The 21,442-nt window shown below is 42.0% G+C and overlaps 1 protein-coding gene across 5 annotated transcripts in view; it reads left to right on the top strand.

The window, feature by feature from the left end:
* The window catches only part of LOC145342237 (Krueppel-like factor 8), a 174,392-nt gene that overhangs the window by 9,934 nt on the left and 143,016 nt on the right, over positions 1-21,442 (top strand). For 2 of the 5 annotated variants that reach the window (XM_080187620.1, XM_080187619.1), the window contains exon 2: positions 14,696-14,767. In XM_080187620.1, the coding sequence (XP_080043746.1) occupies positions 14,696-14,767 (72 nt within the window). Of the gene's footprint in view, positions 1-1,564; positions 1,679-2,824; positions 2,972-14,695; positions 14,768-21,442 lie in introns of those variants that run through there. The other 3 variants (XM_080187622.1, XM_080187624.1, XM_080187621.1) reach the window with 3 other exon arrangements.

Genomic DNA, 21,442 nt, shown 5'->3' with positions numbered 1-21,442 from the left:
CGCTCACCAAATCATTAATATATATTGTAAATAATTGTGGCCCCAGTACTGATCCCTGTGGCATTCCTAGTTGCAGGTTGGCATCCTGAAAGCACCCCTCTTAACCCAACTCTTGTCTTCTCTTAGTTAGCCAATCCTCTATCCATCCTATTCCAAGAAGACAGTTGGCTTAAAAAGCTATGAAATTCTAATTCTGATTAATCAAATGATTACAGATCTTTACAAACAATGCCAATTATTACAGATGTTGGTGTTTTATAAATGCTTGTTAAACAGCAACAATTTAATTAAGGTACATGACACCAGCATACTTGAAGCGTAAACTAAAACTGATTGTAATATTGTGATGTGATTATTCATTTCTATTATGTCCTAGTGTATGCCTGGCAAATTGAACCTATTTGGAGAGAAGAAGGCTGGGAGGAGATTTGTTAGAGATGCTCAGAATTATGAGGAGGCTGGACAGAGTATATAAGAAGAAACTGTTCCTACCCATAAAAGGATCAAGAACTGGAGGGCACAGATTTAAAGTAAAAGCAAAATGTTCTGGAAAAACTCAGTGGGCAGGCAGTATCTGTGGAGAGTCCATTGTTTGAGTCCATTGACCCTTCTACAGAAAAGGGATGGAATCCCTACAGTGCAGAAGGAGGCCATTTGGCCCATCAAATCTGTACCAACTCTCCAACAGAGCATCTCACACAGGCCTCATCCCTATAACCCCACATATTCCCCTTAACCTATTAAAGGGCAATTTCACTTGGCCAATCCACTTTACCTGCACATCTTTGGATTGTGGAGGGAAACCGGAGCACCCGAAGGAGACTCACTCAGACATGGGAAGAAGGCACAAACCTCCCATAGTCAGTCACCCAAGGCTGGAATCGAACCTGAATCCCTGGCGCTATGAGGCAGCAGTGCTAACCACCGTAATGATTCAGTGGTTTTAAAATCCTGTTCTAATGATAATACTTAAATTCTGAGGAAAGCTCATGTTTTGATTTCAATAGAACGGAGCGTGACAAGAATACAATAATTGAGGTCAACTAAGTAAATAAAAAGGCTGATTGAGAAGGAAGGTGATGAAGTATGGCTCAGATTGGGGGATGATCATCACAAAACTGACACTGCAGCCTTGGGCAAATAGTTTATATGGGGTGAGTGTGTAAGAGGTCATGTGCAGGTCATCTCCCAAATAACAGCTCAATTATATAAAGTTGTAGTGGTTTTTTTCATTTTCCCTGGGCACAGTGACCTAGTACTTGGCTCGCTGATGTGTGTAGAGAATTTTGAATTATGGAAGAGTATAATTGCTTTGACATTGCAGGAAAGGGCACATGTATTGGGGCTTAAACCCTGGTCTGAGTTCCAGCTTTAACGTCAGGGGATACTTCTTGATGTCTTTGGTTTGCCAGATTTGTGGTAAGTCACAAGTCCCCTGTTTTAAACAGTTGCAGATTCTGGGCATCTGCTACAGATTGAAGCAGAGGCTGTGTGTATTGTCTTGCCTTGGCAGATGTCCCCACCCACTGACCAGCAGTGCAGCAAACTGTATCATGTGATTGCTGACGAACGCTGACAAGTGCAGTGGGCGGAAGAATAGACTAGGCTCAGAAAACCAGCAATGGAAGAAATGTCCTTTTTTAAAAAAAATAAATGACAGGACCATGTAGAATATCAGGTCAGTTAATGCTGTGTGCTTGTTTGTTAGCCTTGTGCTGTGATGGTTATCTGTATGTCAGACGCAGGCATGGAGAAACAGTATTTTAACATGCCCGAAAATGACTATAAGTAAAATTTCTGCTAGGCCCTTAAAGCAACACTCCACTATTCCAGGAAATGATGCAGTCTTTCACCAGCCTCTCGTAGTGTCTGTGTCTCAGTAACAACATTACTCCTGTCCTGAATTTAACTTAATCCTCATCTCTCTCTCCTGTTTCCATTCTACTCCTCTTCTTCGGTTACAACCTTTTGGCTCTTAACTGTCTTGTTATTCTTATCTTTTTTTCATGCAGTTTCTCAGACTGCTCGGCTAGCTGAGTGAATGAGTCTCCTTTCCTGTCCCCCTCTCGGAGATAAACTGTCTTGGCTAGGAGGGCTAGAGCACTGCCCCTCCCCCACCACACTGAATCTGAATGTTGGGCCTTGTTAAACATCTACTGGGCCACCTCTGTGCCCCTGTCATTTTAGGACCATGCTTAGTTTTTTTGCAGTTCTACTTTAACTTGTGTGTATGGTGTAGAAATTTATGGAGGAGATTTTAATGAGTGGCTGCAATGATTTGTTTAAAGTTAAGTTTACTTATTTATTAGTGTCACAAATAGGTTTACATTAACACCGCATTAAAGTTACTGTGAAAATCCCCGAGTTGCTACACTCTGATGCCTGTTCGGGTACACTGAGGGAAAATTTAGCATGGCCAATGCACCCAACCGGCACATCTTATGGGAGGAAACCGGAGTACCTGGAGGAAATCAATGCAGACATAGGGAAAACAGGCAAACTCTGCACAGACAGTGACCCAAACTGGGAGTTGAACCCTGGGTCTGTGAGGCAGCAACGCTAACCACCACGATTTCCAGCTGGCCATTTTGGCTGGTGCAAACTGTACTTGCATAGATCACCGTTTTAATTGATAACACACAGATCTGAGAGTGGAGGTCAAATGCAAAACATTGTTCTTTTGGATGGGATCTCACTGTCTACAAATAGTGAACACAAAAGATAAATGTCCATCAGGTCACTTTTCAAAGGAAAAGTGAGGTATTTTTAGTTGTTGCAACAATATCTTCTAAAATGGTTATGCAATTAGGACTTCTCTTTTGAGTTTTCTGCAGATGGAAGGAGAGAATCACTGACACCAAAGGTGAATTTGCTGAAGTCACGGAGTTAGGTCCATCTACATTGAGAGAGAACTTGCATTCGTGTAGCATCTGGATATGCTGAGGCACTTTGGATCAGGTGGATTAGATTGGTAATTACTGTTAAATGGGCAAACACAGCAGCTGATTTGATTTGATTTATTATCATCACCATGTATTGGGATAAAGTGAGAAATATTGTTCTGTGCGCACTATACAAAGCATACTGTTCATAGAGTACAGAAAGGAGGATGCTGAATATAGTGTTGCAGTTACAGGTAGGGTAGAGAGAAAGATCAAATTAATACATGATAGGACCATTTCAAAAGTCTGGCATCAGGGAAGAAGCTGTTCTTGAGTCAGTTGGTACTTGATCTCAGACTTTTGTATATTCTTCCCGATGGAAGAAGGTGGAAGAGAGTATGTCCAGGGTGCATGGGATCCTTGCTTATGCTGGCTCCTTTTCTGAGGCAGTAGGAAGTGTAGAGTTAATGGGTGGGAGGCTGGTTTGCGTGATGGACTTAGCTATGCTAACAACCCTTTTATAGTTCCTTAAAGTCTTGGTCAGAGCAGGAGCCATACCAAGTTGTGATACATCTGGAACAGCCAGTTAATTTGTTTTGGTGGCAGTGACTGAGGGATACAAATATTGACCAGGAGAAATTTTCCTTGAATCATGCTTTCTGACTTTTATAATGTCCTTTGGGATGGGCAACTTGGTTTAATGATTAACAGAAATGGAGTACCTCAGAGTTCAGCATTTCCTGTCAACCTAGCTTTTGCACTCCATCATGATTGAACTTAAAACCACAGAGTCAAGCTAATGCTCTTTGAAAATGTCCAATGAGAACTGGCTTTGTCCACCAGGGAGGCAAATGATGGAGTTATGCTATGTGATGCAATCTAGTGCATAACCAGTGTCACTGAAATAGAACTGCCAACAATCTGAGGAAAAAGGCCCACTACCACTTTCTCAAGGGAACTAAGGGATGGGCTGTATATGCTGCCCTTGTCAGCGATGCTTATCCTCAGATAGGAAACACTTAAATAAGTATTCTGTCATTTAGCAGTGGTGATGTGGAGATGCTGGCATTGGACAGGGATAAACACTGTAAGAAGTCTCATAACACCAGGTTAAAGTCTAATCGGTTTATTTGGTAGTAAACACCAAGTTTTCAGACTCTCCACTCACCTGATGAAGGAACAGCGTGTTCCGAAAGCTTGTGGCATTTGCTATCAGATAAACCTGTTGGACTTTAACCTGGTGTTGTGAGACTTCTTACTGTATTTAGCAGTGGGACAGGATGAGATGTGGCAATGCCATGCTTTTTCCAGCTATATGTTGGGTTTTGGGCACTACCTCCAAATATTCATTGATCTGTGAAAGTGCACCCCTTGGGGCAACAGAAGGAGTTGTGAAGTTCTGTTTCACGTCTCTTTTGATCTACACTTTAAGCCTGTTGAGAACATCTTGTATAATTGAGCAAAAGGCCTCAAATGTTTCAGCTTAAACATTGATGAGCAATACTCTAAATTGGAGCTAGCTTTCCAATAAATGCTTTGCCGCAGATGTTTAGGGAGTTGCCTTTTATTTCCCAATGGAGCTCTGATAAACACTTGTTCATCATTAGAGGTCTAGCTGCTGGTCTCTGTCACTGCCACAGCTTGCAGGCTGCCTGTCCGACACAATATCTAAGATCTCCAGATGACAACCCTTCCCTGAGAGTACCTCTTTTATGTGGAAATCCAATGGAAGTCTGGTTGTCTGGGCTTTGCAGTTGCAGAAGGATGTGAGTTGGCCTTTTGGCTAGCAAGTTCCTGCTTCTGTGCAACCACAGCCACTTGCTGTTCCTCAATTGTATAGTTGGGATTCCACTATTGCTCTTTCTTCAAGCTATCTAAATTCCTGATCCTGCTGGTGTTTGGGGGTAAACTAAGATGGGAAGTAAGACAGAAGGAGTTGATTTGATTTTATTATTGTCATATGTATTAGCATACAGTGAAAAGTGTTGTTTCTTGTGTGCTATACAGACAAAGCATACTGTTCATAGAGAAGGAAATGAGAGAGTGCAGAATGTAGTGTTACAGTCATAGCTAGGGTGTAGAGAAAGATCAACTTAATGCAAAGTCGGTCCATTCAAAAGTCTGACAGCAGCAGAGAAGAAGCTGTTCTTGAGTCAGTTGGTACGTGACCTTAGACCTTTGTATCTTTCTCCGATAAAAGAAGGTGGAAGAGAGAAGGTTCGGGGTGCGTGGGTCCGTAATTATGTTGGCTGCTTTGCCGAGGCAGTTGGAAGTGTAAACAGAGTCAATGGAATGGAGGCTGGTTTGCTACATTCATAACCTTTTGTAGTTCCTTGTGGTCTTGGGCAGAGCAGGAACCATACCAAGTTGTGATACAGCGGAAAGAATGCTTTTCATGGTGCATCTTTTAAATTGGTGAAAGTCGTAGCTGACATGCCAAATTCCCAAATGACATTGTTATTGAGTGTTGGATCCTTGATACTACTCCAGTATTACTTGCATGTTATATGTTTTTGGTTTTCTTTTGAGTTTTGGTGGTATCCTAAGTCAGGCTTGCATATAATTCTGCACTGGATTTTGTGCTTTGACTAAGTTTAGGAAGAAGAAATAGTGCTAACTCACTAGGTTTAATTGTCTTTATTTTCTTTGACTTCAGCATCCATCTGCTTGAAGCGTTACAAGTGCATAAAATTGTTTGCAGGCAAACAATAATGTTATAGATCTGAGGAGTAACTATAGGGGATTTTCACAGTAACTTCATTGCAGTGTTAATCTAAACCTAACTGTGACATTGACAAATGAACTTTAATGTTGCTGGAATGTCTGTTTGAGTGTGCGAGTAAATGAACATTTGGCTACGTTTTGTTGGAAGAATGTTTCGGAGAGCTCCTTTGAATGGCCATGTTTTCGGTGTAATTTACAAATGGGAAGTGTGCACTGTAATATGGCCGTGCATGTAAAAAAAAACAGAGGAAGCAATCTTGAGGGTTTGCCTCAGTTGGTGCTTTAACAGAGCAAAATGAAACTCTTGAGGCCTGCTCATCAATTTTGAAAAGGACACTTTTGAAAGGCAGCACAGTGACACAATGGTTAGCACCACTGCCTCACAGTTTCAGGGACCAATGTTCAATTCCGACCTCGGGTGATTGTGTGGCATTTGCACGTTCTCCTCGTGCCTACGTAGGTTTTCTCCGGGTGCTCCAGTTTTTACAGTCCACAGATGTGGGTTGGGTGGATTGGCCATGCTAAATTGCCCCTTTGAATCAGGGAGATTAGCAGGGTAAAAACATAGGGTTAAGGGGATAGGGCCTGGGTGGGATTGTTGTCAGTGCAGGCTCGATGGGCCGAACAGCCTCCTTCTACACTGTGTAGTGATTCAATGAATAGTATCACCATGGCAAGTCTTGTGGCAACTATTTTGTCTTCTAGCAGACATTCTGCATATTGCTATTGAGTATAACCATTTGATCATTCGAGCATCTGTAACATCGCATGGAATTCAGCAGAAAAATATATCAAATGTATGAATGGTGTGTGTGACCATCGTCAAAAATCGGTTTGTTCCTTCAGTTACAAAGTGTCTGTAACTTGAGAATCATTTGGTCATCCCCTATTCAAGGGTGAAAATGGGTTGAACAGGTGGCTCCTGAGAGATAGGAGATGGAAAAGTAGTTCAGAAACCGTGCTACCCCTTTGTGCTACTCAGCATAAAGTATTCAGTAATTCATGAGTGGTGGGAACATTGCTCATCTTGCAGAAGGGTTTGAAGCAGCGATGTGCATTAAGTGACCTGTTGAATAATCTTCTGCGTAGTTTACCTGAAAGCATTGAAGCTGCAGATTGTTTGAGGGCAAACTCAGTGCATCGTTATCATCAGCTCCTTATTTAAGTACTGATATTTCTCATTCACGTCTATCTCAATCATTGATTGCCAAAGTTTTTGGGGTTTCTAGGAACTCCTTTTCAAATCAGTTAGGAATCATAAATACATATCTGAATGATAAACGTTGTAGAATATTACATAAGTTCTGTGTTTTAATAATGTTTAAGAAAACAGATAATTAAAGATACAGTGATCTTCATGCCTCACTCAGTACTCTACTATGTGCGCATATCCCTTGAAAGACCCATGCCCATTCTTGGCACAGTGGTTAGCCCTGCTGTCTGAGTACCAGAAGCCTGGCTTCAATTCCCCTTTTGGGTCGCTGTGCGGAGTCTGCACGTTCTCCCCATGTCTGCATGGGTTTCCTCCGGGTGCTCTTGTTTCTTCCCACAGTCTAAAAGACATGCTGGTTAGGTGCATTGGCCATGCTAAATTCTCTGTGTACCCAAACAAGTGCTGAGTGTGGTGACTGGGGGATTTTCACAGTAATGTTAATGTAAGCCCTCTTGTGACTGGAGTCATAGATGTTTACAGCATGAAAACAGGCCCTTTGGCCCAAGTTGTCCATGCCGCCCTTTTTTAAACCCCTAAACTAATCCTAATTGCCCGCATTTGGCCCATATTCCTCTATTCCCATTGTACCCATGTAACTATTTAAATGCTTTTTAAAAGATAAAATTGTATCTGCCTCTCCTACTACCTCTGGCAGCTTGTTCCAGACACTGACCACCCTCTGTGAAAAAATTGCCCCTCTGGACACTTTTGTAGCTCACCCCTCTCACTGTAAACCTATGCCCTTTAGTTTTAGACTCCCCCACCTTTGGGAAAAGATATTGACTATCCACCCTGTCTATGACCCTCATTATTTTATAGACCCCTATAAGGTCACCTCTCTGCCTCCTATGTTAGAGAGAAAAAAGCCCCAGTCTATTGTCTCTCCTTATAACTCAATCCATCAAGTCCCAGTAGCCTCCTAGTAAATCTTTTCTGGACTCTTTCTAGTTTAATAATATCCTTTCTATAATAGGGTGACCAGAATTGCATACAGTATTCCAAATGTGGCCTTACCAAAGTCTTGTACAACTTCAACAAGATGTCCCAACTCCTGTATTCAGTGTTCTGACTGATGAAACCAAGCATGCCGAATGCCTTCTTCACCACTTTGTCCACCTATGACTCCACTTTCAAGGAGCTATAAATATGTACCCCAGATCTTTGTTGCCTAACTCTCCCTAATGCCCTGCTGTTAACTGAGTAAGTCCTGCTTTGTTCAATCTACCAAAATGCATCACCCTGCATTTGTCTAAATGAAACTCCATCTGCCATTTGTCACTGGCCCAACTGATCAAGATCCCGTTGCAATCAGAGATAACTTTCTTCTACTATGGTAGACACCATAGTAGATTGGTGTCTACTATGCCACCAATCTTGGTGTCACCTGCAAACTTACTAACCATGCCCCTATATTCTCATCCAAATCATTTAATGTAAATGACAAATAACAGTGGGCCCAGCACTGATCCCTGAGGCAGATTGTTGGTCACAGGCCTCCAGTTTGAAAAACTAATAAATAAACTTCACTTTAGGTTTTCTTCTCTTTGGTTTTTTTTTTATGAATGACCTTCATTCCTTCCCCTTTGCAATTTCATTGGGTTATTGGGTCAAGTCAGATTGTGTATACAGATGTTCTGCATCATTCACAGTGGACCTCTTTTTTTCTTTTTATTAAAGGACATTTTTCTAGGTGCTCCATGAATGATGGGTAACCACTTTTACATTTGAAGTCTGCACTCTATCCAAAGATCTCTAAGTCTGATCATTTGTATTGTTGTTTTGTTGAATATGCACACTCCCTATCTGCATTGGTCAATGGTGTGCAACTTGTGCTGGGTAAATGACAATTCAGCTGTGGTCAGGCTTTATTTTATCTCCTCCCTCCTAATATACCCAAATGTGGAGTTGTGTTTCCCTGAAAACATTGAGTAGAATCCCTATGGTACAGAAGGAGGCCATTTGGCTCATTGAGTCTGGACCAACACTCTGATAGAGCATCCCACTCAGTCTAACCCTGTAACCACACATCTTTACATCACAAATCCCCCTAAACCTGCACATCCTGGGATACTAAGGGGCAATTTAGCATAGCCAATCACCCTAACTTTCCTCAACATGGAGGATTGCCTGGTAATGCATGCCCTTTTGGTTAGGGTGATTGGCTGGGCACATCTTTGGACTGTGGGAGGAAACCAGAGCACCCGGAGGAAACCCACGCAGACACAGGAAAACAGCAAAGTCTATACAATCACCCAACGCTGGAATCGAACCCAGGTCCCCTGGCATTAAAGCAGTAGGTGCTAACCACTCTGCCACCACACTGGTCCTAACATTTTAAAAGCTGAACAAGTAGAAAAACTCCATTTCCGTGCACCTTGTGTTAAGAGGAATTTCATTCTCCAAAGTAGTACATTAGATTAATCCGTCTTGGATGAGTAACTATTTGAAATATTCCCTTTCAGGACATTGTTAATTGACTTACCCAGATACCAAGTCTAGAATATCAGCACGGTTACAAATTTTAATCTGTGTGCTGTGTCAGCTAACCTTGCCCAGGGTGTTAAAATTGACTGTTGAACCTGGAAGTACTGGAAGATGGGTGACGTATGTGAAATAGTTCACCAGCATGAAGTTGCACTTTTGAGGCCAAAGAAATGTTAAGGGGGGGAAGAAATAACATTTGGATAATTTATATAAAATTTTAACTGTAATTTCCTAAAAGCTGTGATGTATTCTGGATTCAGTTACAGAATTGATGTCTTTCTTTGGCACCATATCCAAATGGCCAATCAACATGTGTGAGCTCTTGGGCAAGGAGTGGATGCTAATGAGGTGTCATTAGATTAAAAAGGGTGCCACATTTGCCCATATGTAAAAAAAAAAGGCAAATAGATAAACACTATTGTAGACACATCAGTTTGCTTTCATTCCATGCAAAATAATGGAGGTGAATATCAGGGATAAAATTGTCAGCTGTACAGGAGAGTAATTATCAGCGTTAAAATGATTTTTTTAATGTTGTTTCACTTCCCACCCTGAATGCTGCACAGAGCAGACTTTATGTCCCCATAGTGAAGTGCAAAGATCAGATTGGAACGTTCTGGGTTTCTGTGGATTGGGTTTGACATTAGGCAGTTAATTGGGTGTGGTGGAGTGGTGCTGGATGATGGTGCATTTGATGATGTTCTGAATTGTGTTTTTGGAGCTGGGGGGGGCGGGTGCGGAGAGAGAGGGGAGATGTGATTTGTACTTTACTGAATACTCGGTTGGGAATGGGGAATGTCAACATGGAGGATTGGACATGCAATACCAGGCAATGTATGGCTCAGGTGCTGGATGCAGCATGCCCATCTCTCTGAGGCCCCCGGGGTCAGTTTTCAAAAGCCATGTTAGCGATGGCGCAGTGTTAGCACCAGTGATCTGTGTTTGATTCCCGGCTTGGGTCACTGTGTGGAGTTTGCATGTTCTCCCTGTATCAGTGACTGTTTCCTCTGGGTGCACCTGTTTTCTCTCTCAGTCCAAAAGATGTGCTGGTTAGGGTGCATTGGTCATGCTAAATTCTCCCTCCAGAGAACCCAAACAGGCGCTGTAGCGTGGCGACTAGGGGATTTTCAACAACTTCATTACAATGTTAATTTAAGCCTACTTCTTGATACTAAGAAATAAACTTAAACTGAATTTCAGTTGAAGATTATTCTTCAAGCTGCTCCTCCAATCACGGGCCAGTTCTCTCCTGTATTTGATAAATGGATGAATGAGCCAATCAGCAGCAAATGAGGGAGTGAAACTGTTTGACTGGAGGAGCAGTGATTACTGAGTGCTGAGAGGAATCAAACAACAGTGAGGCTGGAGGCCAGGCAGCCAGGTACTTTTGACCTGAGCCCCCAGGTTCTCAAGTAGGGTTTGGGGCCCTGGCAGAGCAAAATTCTGCTGGGCCTGGGGGAGAGACACTGCCATGATCAATATGTGGGAGTGGGAGGTATTTCCAATCTCCAGTTTCTCTCTCTCTCTCTACCACATACCTACACATCGGAATGTAGGAATTGGGAGTGAGGGGAGGCAATTCATCCCTTTGAGTTAGCTCTGCTATTCTACGTGATCATGCCTAATCTCCACGTCATCCTAACTCCACTTCCCTGACTTTTCTTGATTTGATATTTAATCAAAAGCAAGATAAAGGGCAATCTCTTTCTTGAATTCATTGATCCTGCATCCACTGCACTCTGGGCAGTGCGTTCCATAGCTTCACAATCCTCTGAGAAGTAGCTGCTCCTTATCTCTGTCTTGAATCTCCTTTGCTCCAAAACTATGACCTCTTGTACTAGACTGTTCTAGAAGGTGGAATATTTGATTTAACACTTACTTTATGCTCAATCCGGTTGAGCATTTTACATACCTCAATCAAATCCTCCCTCATTTTTCTGTACTCCAGTGAGTACAAGTCCAAGCTACTCAACTGCTCCTCATGTGACAGCCCCATCAAACCTGGAATGAATCTAGTGAACCTCTTTTGAACCACCTCCAGTGACTGTCTCCACATGACTGACACTCTCATGTGCTGGTTATTTTAATTACTTACGCCTTTTCAACTTAACAGTTTATTGCTAGGCCATTACTGTATTTTTGCTCAGCTGTTGTTCATTCTTTGAAACCTCAATTTTTTTCAAAATTCAGTTTCTGAAATCTCCTCCTTGAGTGAGGAAAATGTGCAAATGTGGTGCCCGAGCAAAAAGGTTGGACAAGTTTGTCATGTGTATTATGCACCATCTGGTACTATTAGCCTTGGTAAATCTGTCAACTGTCTGTGCCCCTAATTATCTTCTGGAAGAAAAAATGTTTTTTTTTCTATGCTTGTCTTTTTCCAAAGAATATTTTTGTAAACAGAAGAAATCATTTGATGCATCACATACAGATTTTGCTAAACTCTGGTGTGGATTTTCACAGTCATAGACTCCTTGGATTTTCCAAAATGGCAGGAGAGAGACCTGTATCCATTTTTGGCAGATACCATCTTCATCATCAAGGAAAAGGGTGCAGGACATGGCTCATACATGAGGGAAACCTGAATTCTGCAGTAGCGGGGACATTATCCAGGAGTGTGGGAGTTGTGATGTTTTTTAGAGGATATGTAAATGTTCTGAAAGGGCAAAGAAGGCCTGTAGAATTGTCCAAGTTGTGAAATTATTTAAATACCCAGTCCATTAAAAATACAAAATCAACCTGTATCAGTGAGAGATTCGAGGAGTGACAACAGCTGTTTGTTGACACTGCTCTAATGGTTAGTATAAAGTATTTATTAAATATTAATTTCCACAACCTATGATTATTGCAGCAGGGGACCTTAGTTTGAAGGCTCAAATAGGAAGGATTAGTTGTTTTTGTGAGGTTATGAATATAAATCTTTGTTATAATGTTGCACATATCCTGAGAGGGCGCATAGGGCATTTATCATTTTTGCCAAAGCCAGTGTAGTCAGTAGTTGAATACGAAGGGTAATAGGACCATGCAGCATCCCATTTCCTAAAAAGACAATTTGAGGCTAAGGCCTCAAATTCTGCTGAATTATTTGTCATCCTAGCAGCTAACTTACTGGCAACTAGATGATTTTATTCACCATGTCCTCTATTGCAGTTTGATCCTAATAGTTTTGTATCTTTAATTCCCATCTTCATCAAGAAAGTCTGTCTATTGGGAGGAACATAAAAGCCCGACAGACATCAAGATAGCCAAATTAACCTTTTTAATTAAAAAAAAGACATCAAGCACTAGGCATGCTCATAACAAAGACACACTAAATGAAATTTAATGGGTAAGCAATGTAACGAATTATACAAATAAATCTCCCTCAAATTACCCGAGTATTAAGTAATTTATAAATCTCAAGGATAAAATGTGAAATACACCTACTTTCTATAAAGGGTGCCATAATTGCTAATTATTTGCAGTTTTGTGTGGTGGGAACACATCTACTAAATAATGAGTTGACACAAAACTGACTTTTGACTCTTGGAGCTCTGACAGTAGAGTTAAATTCCAATTATTTGAGCTCGAATTCAATGATGATCTCGAGATAGGAAGATATTGGGATAATCCATTCCGCCCTCCAGTTTTGCCAGAATGTGAAAAGGTTTCGCACTAGTTCAGGAAGTTGAAGTTTAACGTAGTTACACGGATGGAAGGTGGAGAAGGTGGCCTTGTTTCCTGCTCTTGCTGCCAATTCAATTATTCCTTGCTGAAATGCTTGCATGTGGCTGTTGGGTGAGAATAGGACCCAGTTCAGTTGTGATCGTCTTGCTTCAAGGTTAAGTATTCTCTTGAAGTCACTGTTAGTGCTCATATGTGAATAATGGTTAGGTGGATGATTGCGTGGGTGATCTATGTGAATCTGTATCCTTGGGGGGGAAAAAAAAGCAACCCTCAGGCAAGGAGAGAAGATAAAATGTACAAGAAGTAAATATTAGTGATGCCATTATCTGCTCAGTAGGCTGGAGGAAAATAGCTATTCTATACACCATGTAGCACTGCCAATGTCATTGATGGTGTGATGTCTAAGTGCCATAAATGCAATTATTTCCATGGCACGTGGCTTTGATTTCTTTTACCTGCACTAAGAAACATCAGTCTAGCTCACTTTCTGACAAATTTGCCATTTTCCCTACATACTGCCATTGGGATGGATTATTATAATTTTCACATGCCAGTTAATTTAAATTAGTTTGGAACATATAAAGTTCCTTTATTTAATTTAAAAACAAAATATTATTGTATAGCTATTCCCTTAACAGTTAAGACTTTGTAGCATTACTAATGCAGTTTTCCAAGAGCTGTACTCATGCTTGTTCATCTCCACCTATGCTTGTTTATGAATATTTGTGATCAATGAACCACATGCTTTGTCTGTATAGGGCGCAGGAAACAATACTTTTCACTGTATGATAATACATGTGACAATAATACATCATTCATAGCCCAATTTAGTTCAGTGGCGTTTATTTTTCTGAATGAGGCTTTGAGGGAGGGTTGGGTTTATAACCAAACCACAGAAAAGGCTTAGTGTTATGATGGGCACAAAGGCCACTAGGGATCGCCGCTAAATCTCCCAGTTGGCTTTGTGAAGTACAAGCTCCCTCATTGAACAATTAGAGGTTTATCCAGTAGGAAGTGTTCAGTAGAGGTTTTTAAATTTGTTGGTTCACTGATACTGCTATAGTAGGTCCTGCAGCGTTGAACTACTAGGTGTGAGCCGCTGGATTGGTCTCTTCCTTGGTTCACCAGAAAGGGTGCTTGTTGACTGGAAACTGGCATTTGGAATACTCTTCATACTATAATGTCACTTTCTTTGAGAAAGAAGGTGGCTGGTATTTTATGACCCCGCTAGGGCGAGGCTCGTAAAATCCAACCTGAGGTCAATGGAGAATGCTGTTCTGCAAACCGTGCCCACCCCAATTCTGGTAAAATTCTGGCCAGTGTTTTGGACAAGATTGTGACTGGTTTTAGTGATATATCCCAACCCTTTCACCAAATGACGTGGTTGTGAATCGAGCACAAATGTGTTCAAATAAAATGGAAGAATGAGAAAATTTGTATTTTCCTCATAGCTTTCATGAGAGAAAAAAAGCCAATATTTCTCCTCCACTTTGCCCATTTATATTAGGTTCCAATCTTTTTGCTTACGATTCTAATTTGCCAAATATTTGTTTCCTCCAAATTACTATTATTAACAGTGTCATTTGAAATGCTTGAATGCAAAGGAGGTAAGAGTTTAATCTTTTCTGGCTTGATAACAAGTGGAAATTCTAATATTGGTGTGAGAGTGAAGGTAAAAAATATCATCAGATTAGGATTAGCATATTAATTATTTCCTTTTTATTCACAGCTTTCCACAAATTCAACATCTATTCTTGAATTGTATCGTTCAAATGGAGAAAATCTGGAGCGAAAGAGTGAGGTAATTACTCAGAAATGTTGTGCTTAAATAATACACAAATATTTTCCAAAAATACTAATGAATATTTTTTCATTGACAAATGGTAGGTTGACGCAGGAAAAAAAATTGAAATTTCTCAACAGCAGAAGCACAACATTCCTAACTATCGGAGTATTTCCCACACAGCTGTAGCTCCAACTTTGTACTGCCTTTCCATTCAGATCTCTTCTTGGAATGAAGCTTAATGCTACAGTTACATTGTATCATCCTGCCGTGTTCTGTCATAAGTAAAAGGATTTGTTCTGGTGTCCTGTCTGTGATGACTGACTTGTCACTTTGATAGTTTCCATTCCCCTGTGCTCCATTTCTTTCTCACTCCCCCATCCAGGTTCTGATTCCATGGGCAGCTATGGTTACCTAACCACTTTCTTCAAAGAGCCTTGGCAGCAAGCAATTCAACAATGGCATATCTCAGTCCAGAACTAATGTATAAACAAGGCACTTTCTAACTTTGCTGAGTTCCTGCTGCTTGGAGCACTGAAGCTAATTGTGATGGACCAATTGCTGTGCTGACTGAGATGACTTAAGGCACAGAATGGGGCTGGAGTTATTCTTTCCCATCCTGGGTCATGTCTTTACTTCGGTAGACCTCTTACAGTTTGACCTTTTTACCCAAATGTCAGAGTGCTTTCGATAAGTTTTTAAAACAAGAATGCTTTGGATAATCCAACTGCAATAACCTGATGGCAAAACAATGATTGTAACTGTGCTGTATATCTGTCAATATCTTGACCAAGTATGCACCCTTACAGTTGTGCCTAATTATGCTCTTATTCAGTATGAACCTGTGCACACACCCACAGAATATATTAATTGATTACAGGAGCACTGGCTCACTTCTTTTTCTTCTCTCTGCCACCCCAGCCATGAGACATTTTAGGATGGTGAAATCAGTTGTACTGCACTTACTGCCATTCCAGGAACTTAACAGGAATCAAACAGGGAATTTTTTTTCATTGGCTGGGATTCTCCTATCCTGTTCACCCTATCACTGCTGCTAGCGAGAATGGAGAATTTGGTGCTCAGCCAAAACTCCATTTGCTGCCGCGGGATTGGAGAATCCCAGCCACGGGTAAGGTCAGAGAATTCCGGCCATTTCTTTTTTTTGTTCGGCTATTGATTGATTTATTAGCGTCACAGGTGGGCTTGCATTAACACTGCAATGAAGTTACTGTAAAATACTCTAGCTGCCACTGTTCAGTTACACTGAGGGAGAATTTTGCATGGCCAATTCACTTAACCAGCCCATCTTTCCATAGGAATGTTCACAAGAGCCCTGATTGATACATTTGTTGCTGGGTGAGTGATGGAGATGTGATGGTTTGAGCAGTTGGTATAGTGTAGTTGATAGTACAGCATTAGAAGACGCATTCGTTGACCTTAATACTAATAGCAAGATTGGACAGATTGCCTTATAAAAGAAAGAAGTGGGTGGCGTGGTGGCAGTGGTTAGCATTGTTGCCTCACAGCGCTAAGGGCCCATGTTCAATTCTGGCCTTGGGTCACTGTGTGGCATTCGCATGATCTCCCCGTGTCTTCGAGGGTTTCCTCCAGGTGCTCAGATTTCCTCCCCCAGGTCCAAAGATGTGCAGGTTAGGAGGATTGGCCAAGCTAAATGTGCAGGGTTGTGGGGTGAGCCTGGGTAAGATGCTCTGTCAAAGATTTGGTGCAGATTTGATGGGCTGAACGGCTTAGAACATAAGAACATAAGAAATAGGAGCAGAAGTAGGCCATCTGGCCCTTCGAGCCTGCCCCGCCATTCAATAAGATCATGGCTGATCTGTCGTGGCTCAGTTCCACTTTCCCGCCCTCTCCCCATAACCCTTAATCCCTTCTCTTATCAAAAACCCATCAACCCGCTTCTTAAAAATATTTAGCGAGGCAGCCTCCACCACTTCAACGGGCAGAGAATTCCAGAGATTCACCACCCTTTGAGTGAAGAAGTTCCTCCTCAACTCCGTTCTGAACCGCCCCCCCTTTATCTTGAGGCTGTGCCCCCTAGTCCTACTGTCTTTTTTGAGCGGGAAGAGTCTTTCCACCTCTATCCTATCCATCCCATTCATCATCTTATACGTCTCAATGAGATCTCCCCTCATTCTTCTAAACTCTAACGAGTACAAGCCTAGTTTATTCAGCCTCTCCTCATAGCTCAACCCCCTCAACTCCGGTATCAGCCTAGTAAACCTCCTCTGCACTCCCTCCAAGGCCAAAATATCCTTGCGCAGGTGCGGCGCCCAAAACTGCACACAGTACTCCAGCTGCGGCCTCACCAATGCCCTATACAGCTGCAGCAAGACCTCCCTACTTTTATATTCAATCCCCCTCGCTATGAAGGCCAGCATCCCATTCGCCTTCCTGACCACCTGCTGCACCTGCAGGCTGGGTTTTTGCGACTCATGCACAAGGACCCCGAGGTCCCTCTGCACCGTCGCCTGCTGCAGTTTTTCGCCACGTAAGTAATAGTCCTTCCTACCATTCTTCCTACCAAAGTGGACCACCTCACACTTGCCAACATTAAATTCCATTTGCCATTTCCTGGCCCATTCGCCCAGCCTATCTAGATCCTTCTGCAGACTCTCCACACCCTCCGCACAATTTGCCTTTCCCCCAATCTTGGTGTCATCAGCAAATTTCGACACCCTACACTCGGTTCCCTCCTCCAGATCATCTATATAAATGGTAAATAGCTGAGGCCCCAGCACCGACCCCTGGGGCACCCCACTAGTCACCAACCGCCAATCCGAATAGCACCCATTGACCCCCACTCTCTGCCTCCTATTTGACAACCAATCCTCTATCCACGCTAACACCCTACCCCCAACTCCATGTCCTCTGACCTTCCTTTTGCATGATCGGGATCCTATGTCTTGACCACTTGTGTGAGGCCATTCAGAATCCTGCAGTATCGCATTCCATTCAGAGCTTAATTCTTGACATTGAGCTCAATGATTAGCTGCTGCCACTGCTTTTAGTCAGGAGTCTGAATAGCCTCCTTTCTAGTGGGTACAGGACATCTCTCCTTTTCACCAGTGCCCTCAGTGCAACATCTGAAAATCCTGGAGCCTACTATCTGCAATGTTACGCCATTCTTCAATGTTTCCAAAGTCAGATTTGCTTATTGTTAATTTCCAGCACCTGTCTTTTAGGAGGTGCAGGCAAGCTTTTAAATGTTGCCAGCCACCGATAATATTGCCCTTCTGCTTGTGCCCATTTGGTGAACAGCACTGTTAATGCTGATCGGATACAGGGCTTGTTCAAATCAAATTGGCACACTGCCTACATCTACTGATGTAAATAGTGCATCATGATCTCCATGCCTATTCTTGGGGGCTGTCCAGTTTAGCCCGCCCTTGACAATTCGTCAAGGTTTTATGAGACAGATGAGTAGGACATTTTCTAAAGTATGTTTACTAGGGCAGGAAAGGTTAGAATCTTGAATATAATTAGGGAAATAGGTGATTGGAATTTAGTCATATTGTTCCTGATTGGTCAAGTACGTTAGTATTTGCAAGTATTTTAATAATGTTATTCAAGCAACAGAAATATATTGGCATTCTATAATCCATTATTGTACAATTGGAGAAAGCAATATTTTGTCAAATTATCCTGTTGGATGGTATGGATCTTGATTTCTTCAGCCATATTGCCCAAATACTGACCTCCATAGAGTAGCAAATGGGACAGATACAGCTTCCCTGCTTGCTTTATCTATTCCTCATACACCTTCCTTTTACCTTTTACATAACATTGCAAGGCAGGGATATTTGATGGTCTGTGTACAAACTTTGCCTCTTGAATCTGATGAAATTGAACTTTTAATTCTCCACTTTGCAAATTTAAGAAGGTGAACTTAAAAATAGATCTGATAATGAAGTACCTTTTTGATTGAAGCATCTAAACCCTGATGGATTTAACAACAAGACAGAAGAACGTGCCAATGATTGCTCCTCTGTGATTGCAGTTTTTAATTTTCCTTTGCTCCTCTCCTCAACTTATGGGTTCTTCATAGAAACCCTACAGTACAGAAAGAGGCCATTCAGTCCATCGAGTCTGCACTGACCACAATCCCACCCAGGCCCTACCCCCATGTCCCTACATATTCTATCCACTAATCCCTCTAACTTAAGCATCTCAGGACACTAAGGGACAATTTTAACAATGCCAATCAACCTAACCCGCACATCTTTGGATTGTGGGAAGAAACCTGAGCACCTGGAAGAAACCCACGCAGACATGAGGAGAATGTGCAAACTTCACAGAGTGACTTAAGCCGGGAATCAAACCGAGGTCCCTGGAGCTGTGAAGCAGCAGTGCTAACCACTGTGCTAGTGTGCTGCCCATTCTGCTCTGCTAAATTCTTACAGTACAGAAACACCAGATCTCCTTTTTTTTAATGACTTGCCTGAATAGCAAATATTCACATAAATCTTGACGGGAGCTGGGATTTTTCGTACCTGCTGAAAGTATTTAGATTTTTGGCTGTTCCACTGTATATCCCACAGTGGGAGGTGAGTGCAGAGGCTTTGTAAATATTATTGATGAATTTGATTCTGACCTCAACTAGTATCCACGGAGTGGTAAGTCAAACAGGGATACCTACAATACAATTAGATGAATACAAATCTAGTTGTATTCCGCCCACCAACACCACCCCCCCGCGCGCCCCCCCCCGCCTCTCCCTGGGCCTTATTTCACCCTTCTGCGATCAGCAAACTAGTATTATCAACTTTAATTGGGTGGCACAGTGTTTAGCACGACTGCCTCACAGTGCCAGGGACCTAGGATCAATTCCAGCCTTGGGTGACAGTAAAGAGGTTGCAAATTCTCCCTGTGTTGCGTGGATTTCCTCCAGGCGCTGTGGTTCAAAGATGTGCAGGTTAGGTGGCTTGTCCATGCTAAATTGCCCATTTAATGTCCAAAAGATGTGTAGGTGATGGGGATTAGCAGGTTAAATATGTGGGGTTGTGGAGGTGGGCCTGTGAAAGATGCTCTGTTGGAGAGTCAGTGTAGACTCAGTGGGCGCAATGGCCTCTTTCTGTATTGTAGGAATTCTGTGAACTTTAGGCTGGGTGCCAAATTCAGCTAATTTGGAGCAACCTGGTAAGTTTGTAGTTTTCAATAGAATAGTTTCAGTTCACACTTCCAAATTGTTTTTGTGGTATAACCATCTCTTATTTTAAACTTGGAAAAAAGTTCTAATGAGTTTTTTTTGGTGTCTTGGAACAACTTACTATTTAGCTCCAGTCCTAGTCTTACAAACCTACTACATACTTCTGAGGGCAGGAAACTAGTATTGACTGTACCGTGCAATGTTCCCGTGGATGCCTACAGCCTGCCCACCGCATCACTTCCTTTGCCTCCCACTGAGAGGATTTTGTAAATCCTGAGCAATTAAGCATGTCTGCATTTCACAAGAGGTTATAAAGTAATGAAGACTGGGCAAAGGCCAAAGTTCCCCTCAAATTTAATATCCTTTAATTCTGCCGAAGGTTTTCCATATGTGTTCATGCTCTTGCATGTTTGATCTGCTTGTTTTGCAAAAGCTGAAAGGCACAATCTTTTTTTTTCAAGTTTGGAATTTTGTATTCATTCATTTAACAGTCAAACTATTATCGCTTCCTTTTATATTATTGGGTTGGCTGAGATCGAAATTATGCCATTAGCAGCAACCTAAAATAATCTGACCAACACTCTGTTGGAAGCGTCAGAACCATACAGGGTTGGAGTTTTCAATCCCTGCTTCCAAACAGACTATTGAGCCTGCCATGTTCGATGTCATTGCAGCTTAGTCCATTGAGAGATTGACCTTGCACAGGGTATATAGCTTGGCAGATGATCTGTTGCTTCCTCAATTTTGTATGTTTCCAGCCCGGCGAGAGGGCAGGCACTGTTAGACTTGGAGTGAATTGGTCCAAGAGGATCAGGTAACAATAGGAGAGCATTTGGGGAACACTCATCATTGTATCATAAGGTATGGATTGACCATGGAATCGGACAAGAAGCAATCCAGAGCAGAGATATTTAATTAAGGAAAAGCCAAATTCTGAGGTGAGAATGCATCTGTATCAAGTGACTTGAAATCAAATGTTGGCAGAAAGATGGTGACTGAACAATGGGCTGCCTTTGAAGAGAGAGTATTGCAGGCAGTGTTAGTATGTGTCCAGTTCTAGGGACCATATGTGAGTAAGGATGTGAAGGCTTTGCAGAGAAAAGAGAGGAGATTCACAAGATTGATTCCAGCAATAAAGAACTGTAGCTATGAGGATAGATTGGAGGCGTTTGGTCTGTTTTCCTTGGAAAAAGAAAAGGCTGAGGGGAGATCTGACAGTTATTCTAGATCCTAAGGGTTATAGACAGGGTAAATAGTGAGAAATTGTTCCCTCTCAAGAATATGTCATAAGGTGGCACAGATTCAGAATAATGGGCAAAAAGAGTGTGGAAATAATGTTGATGACTTTTTTCCCCCACTTGGTGGGTGGGTGGAGTCTGGAATGAACTTCCTGAGAGGGTGGTGGAGGCAGGTTTGATCGAGGTATCCAAAATGGATTTGGATTGATATTTGAAAAATGTGCAAGATTACAGGGATAAGGCAGGGGAATGGGATTATGCAGAATACATTTTCAACGAGTCAGTGCA

Source organism: Carcharhinus amblyrhynchos, chromosome 4, assembly GCF_965287045.1.
Source record: "Carcharhinus amblyrhynchos chromosome 4, sCarAmb.v2.hapA, whole genome shotgun sequence".
NCBI lineage: Eukaryota > Metazoa > Chordata > Chondrichthyes > Carcharhiniformes > Carcharhinidae > Carcharhinus > Carcharhinus amblyrhynchos.
The sequence above is the reverse complement of the archived record's forward strand: the minus strand, read 5'-3'. Positions and strand labels throughout refer to the sequence as shown.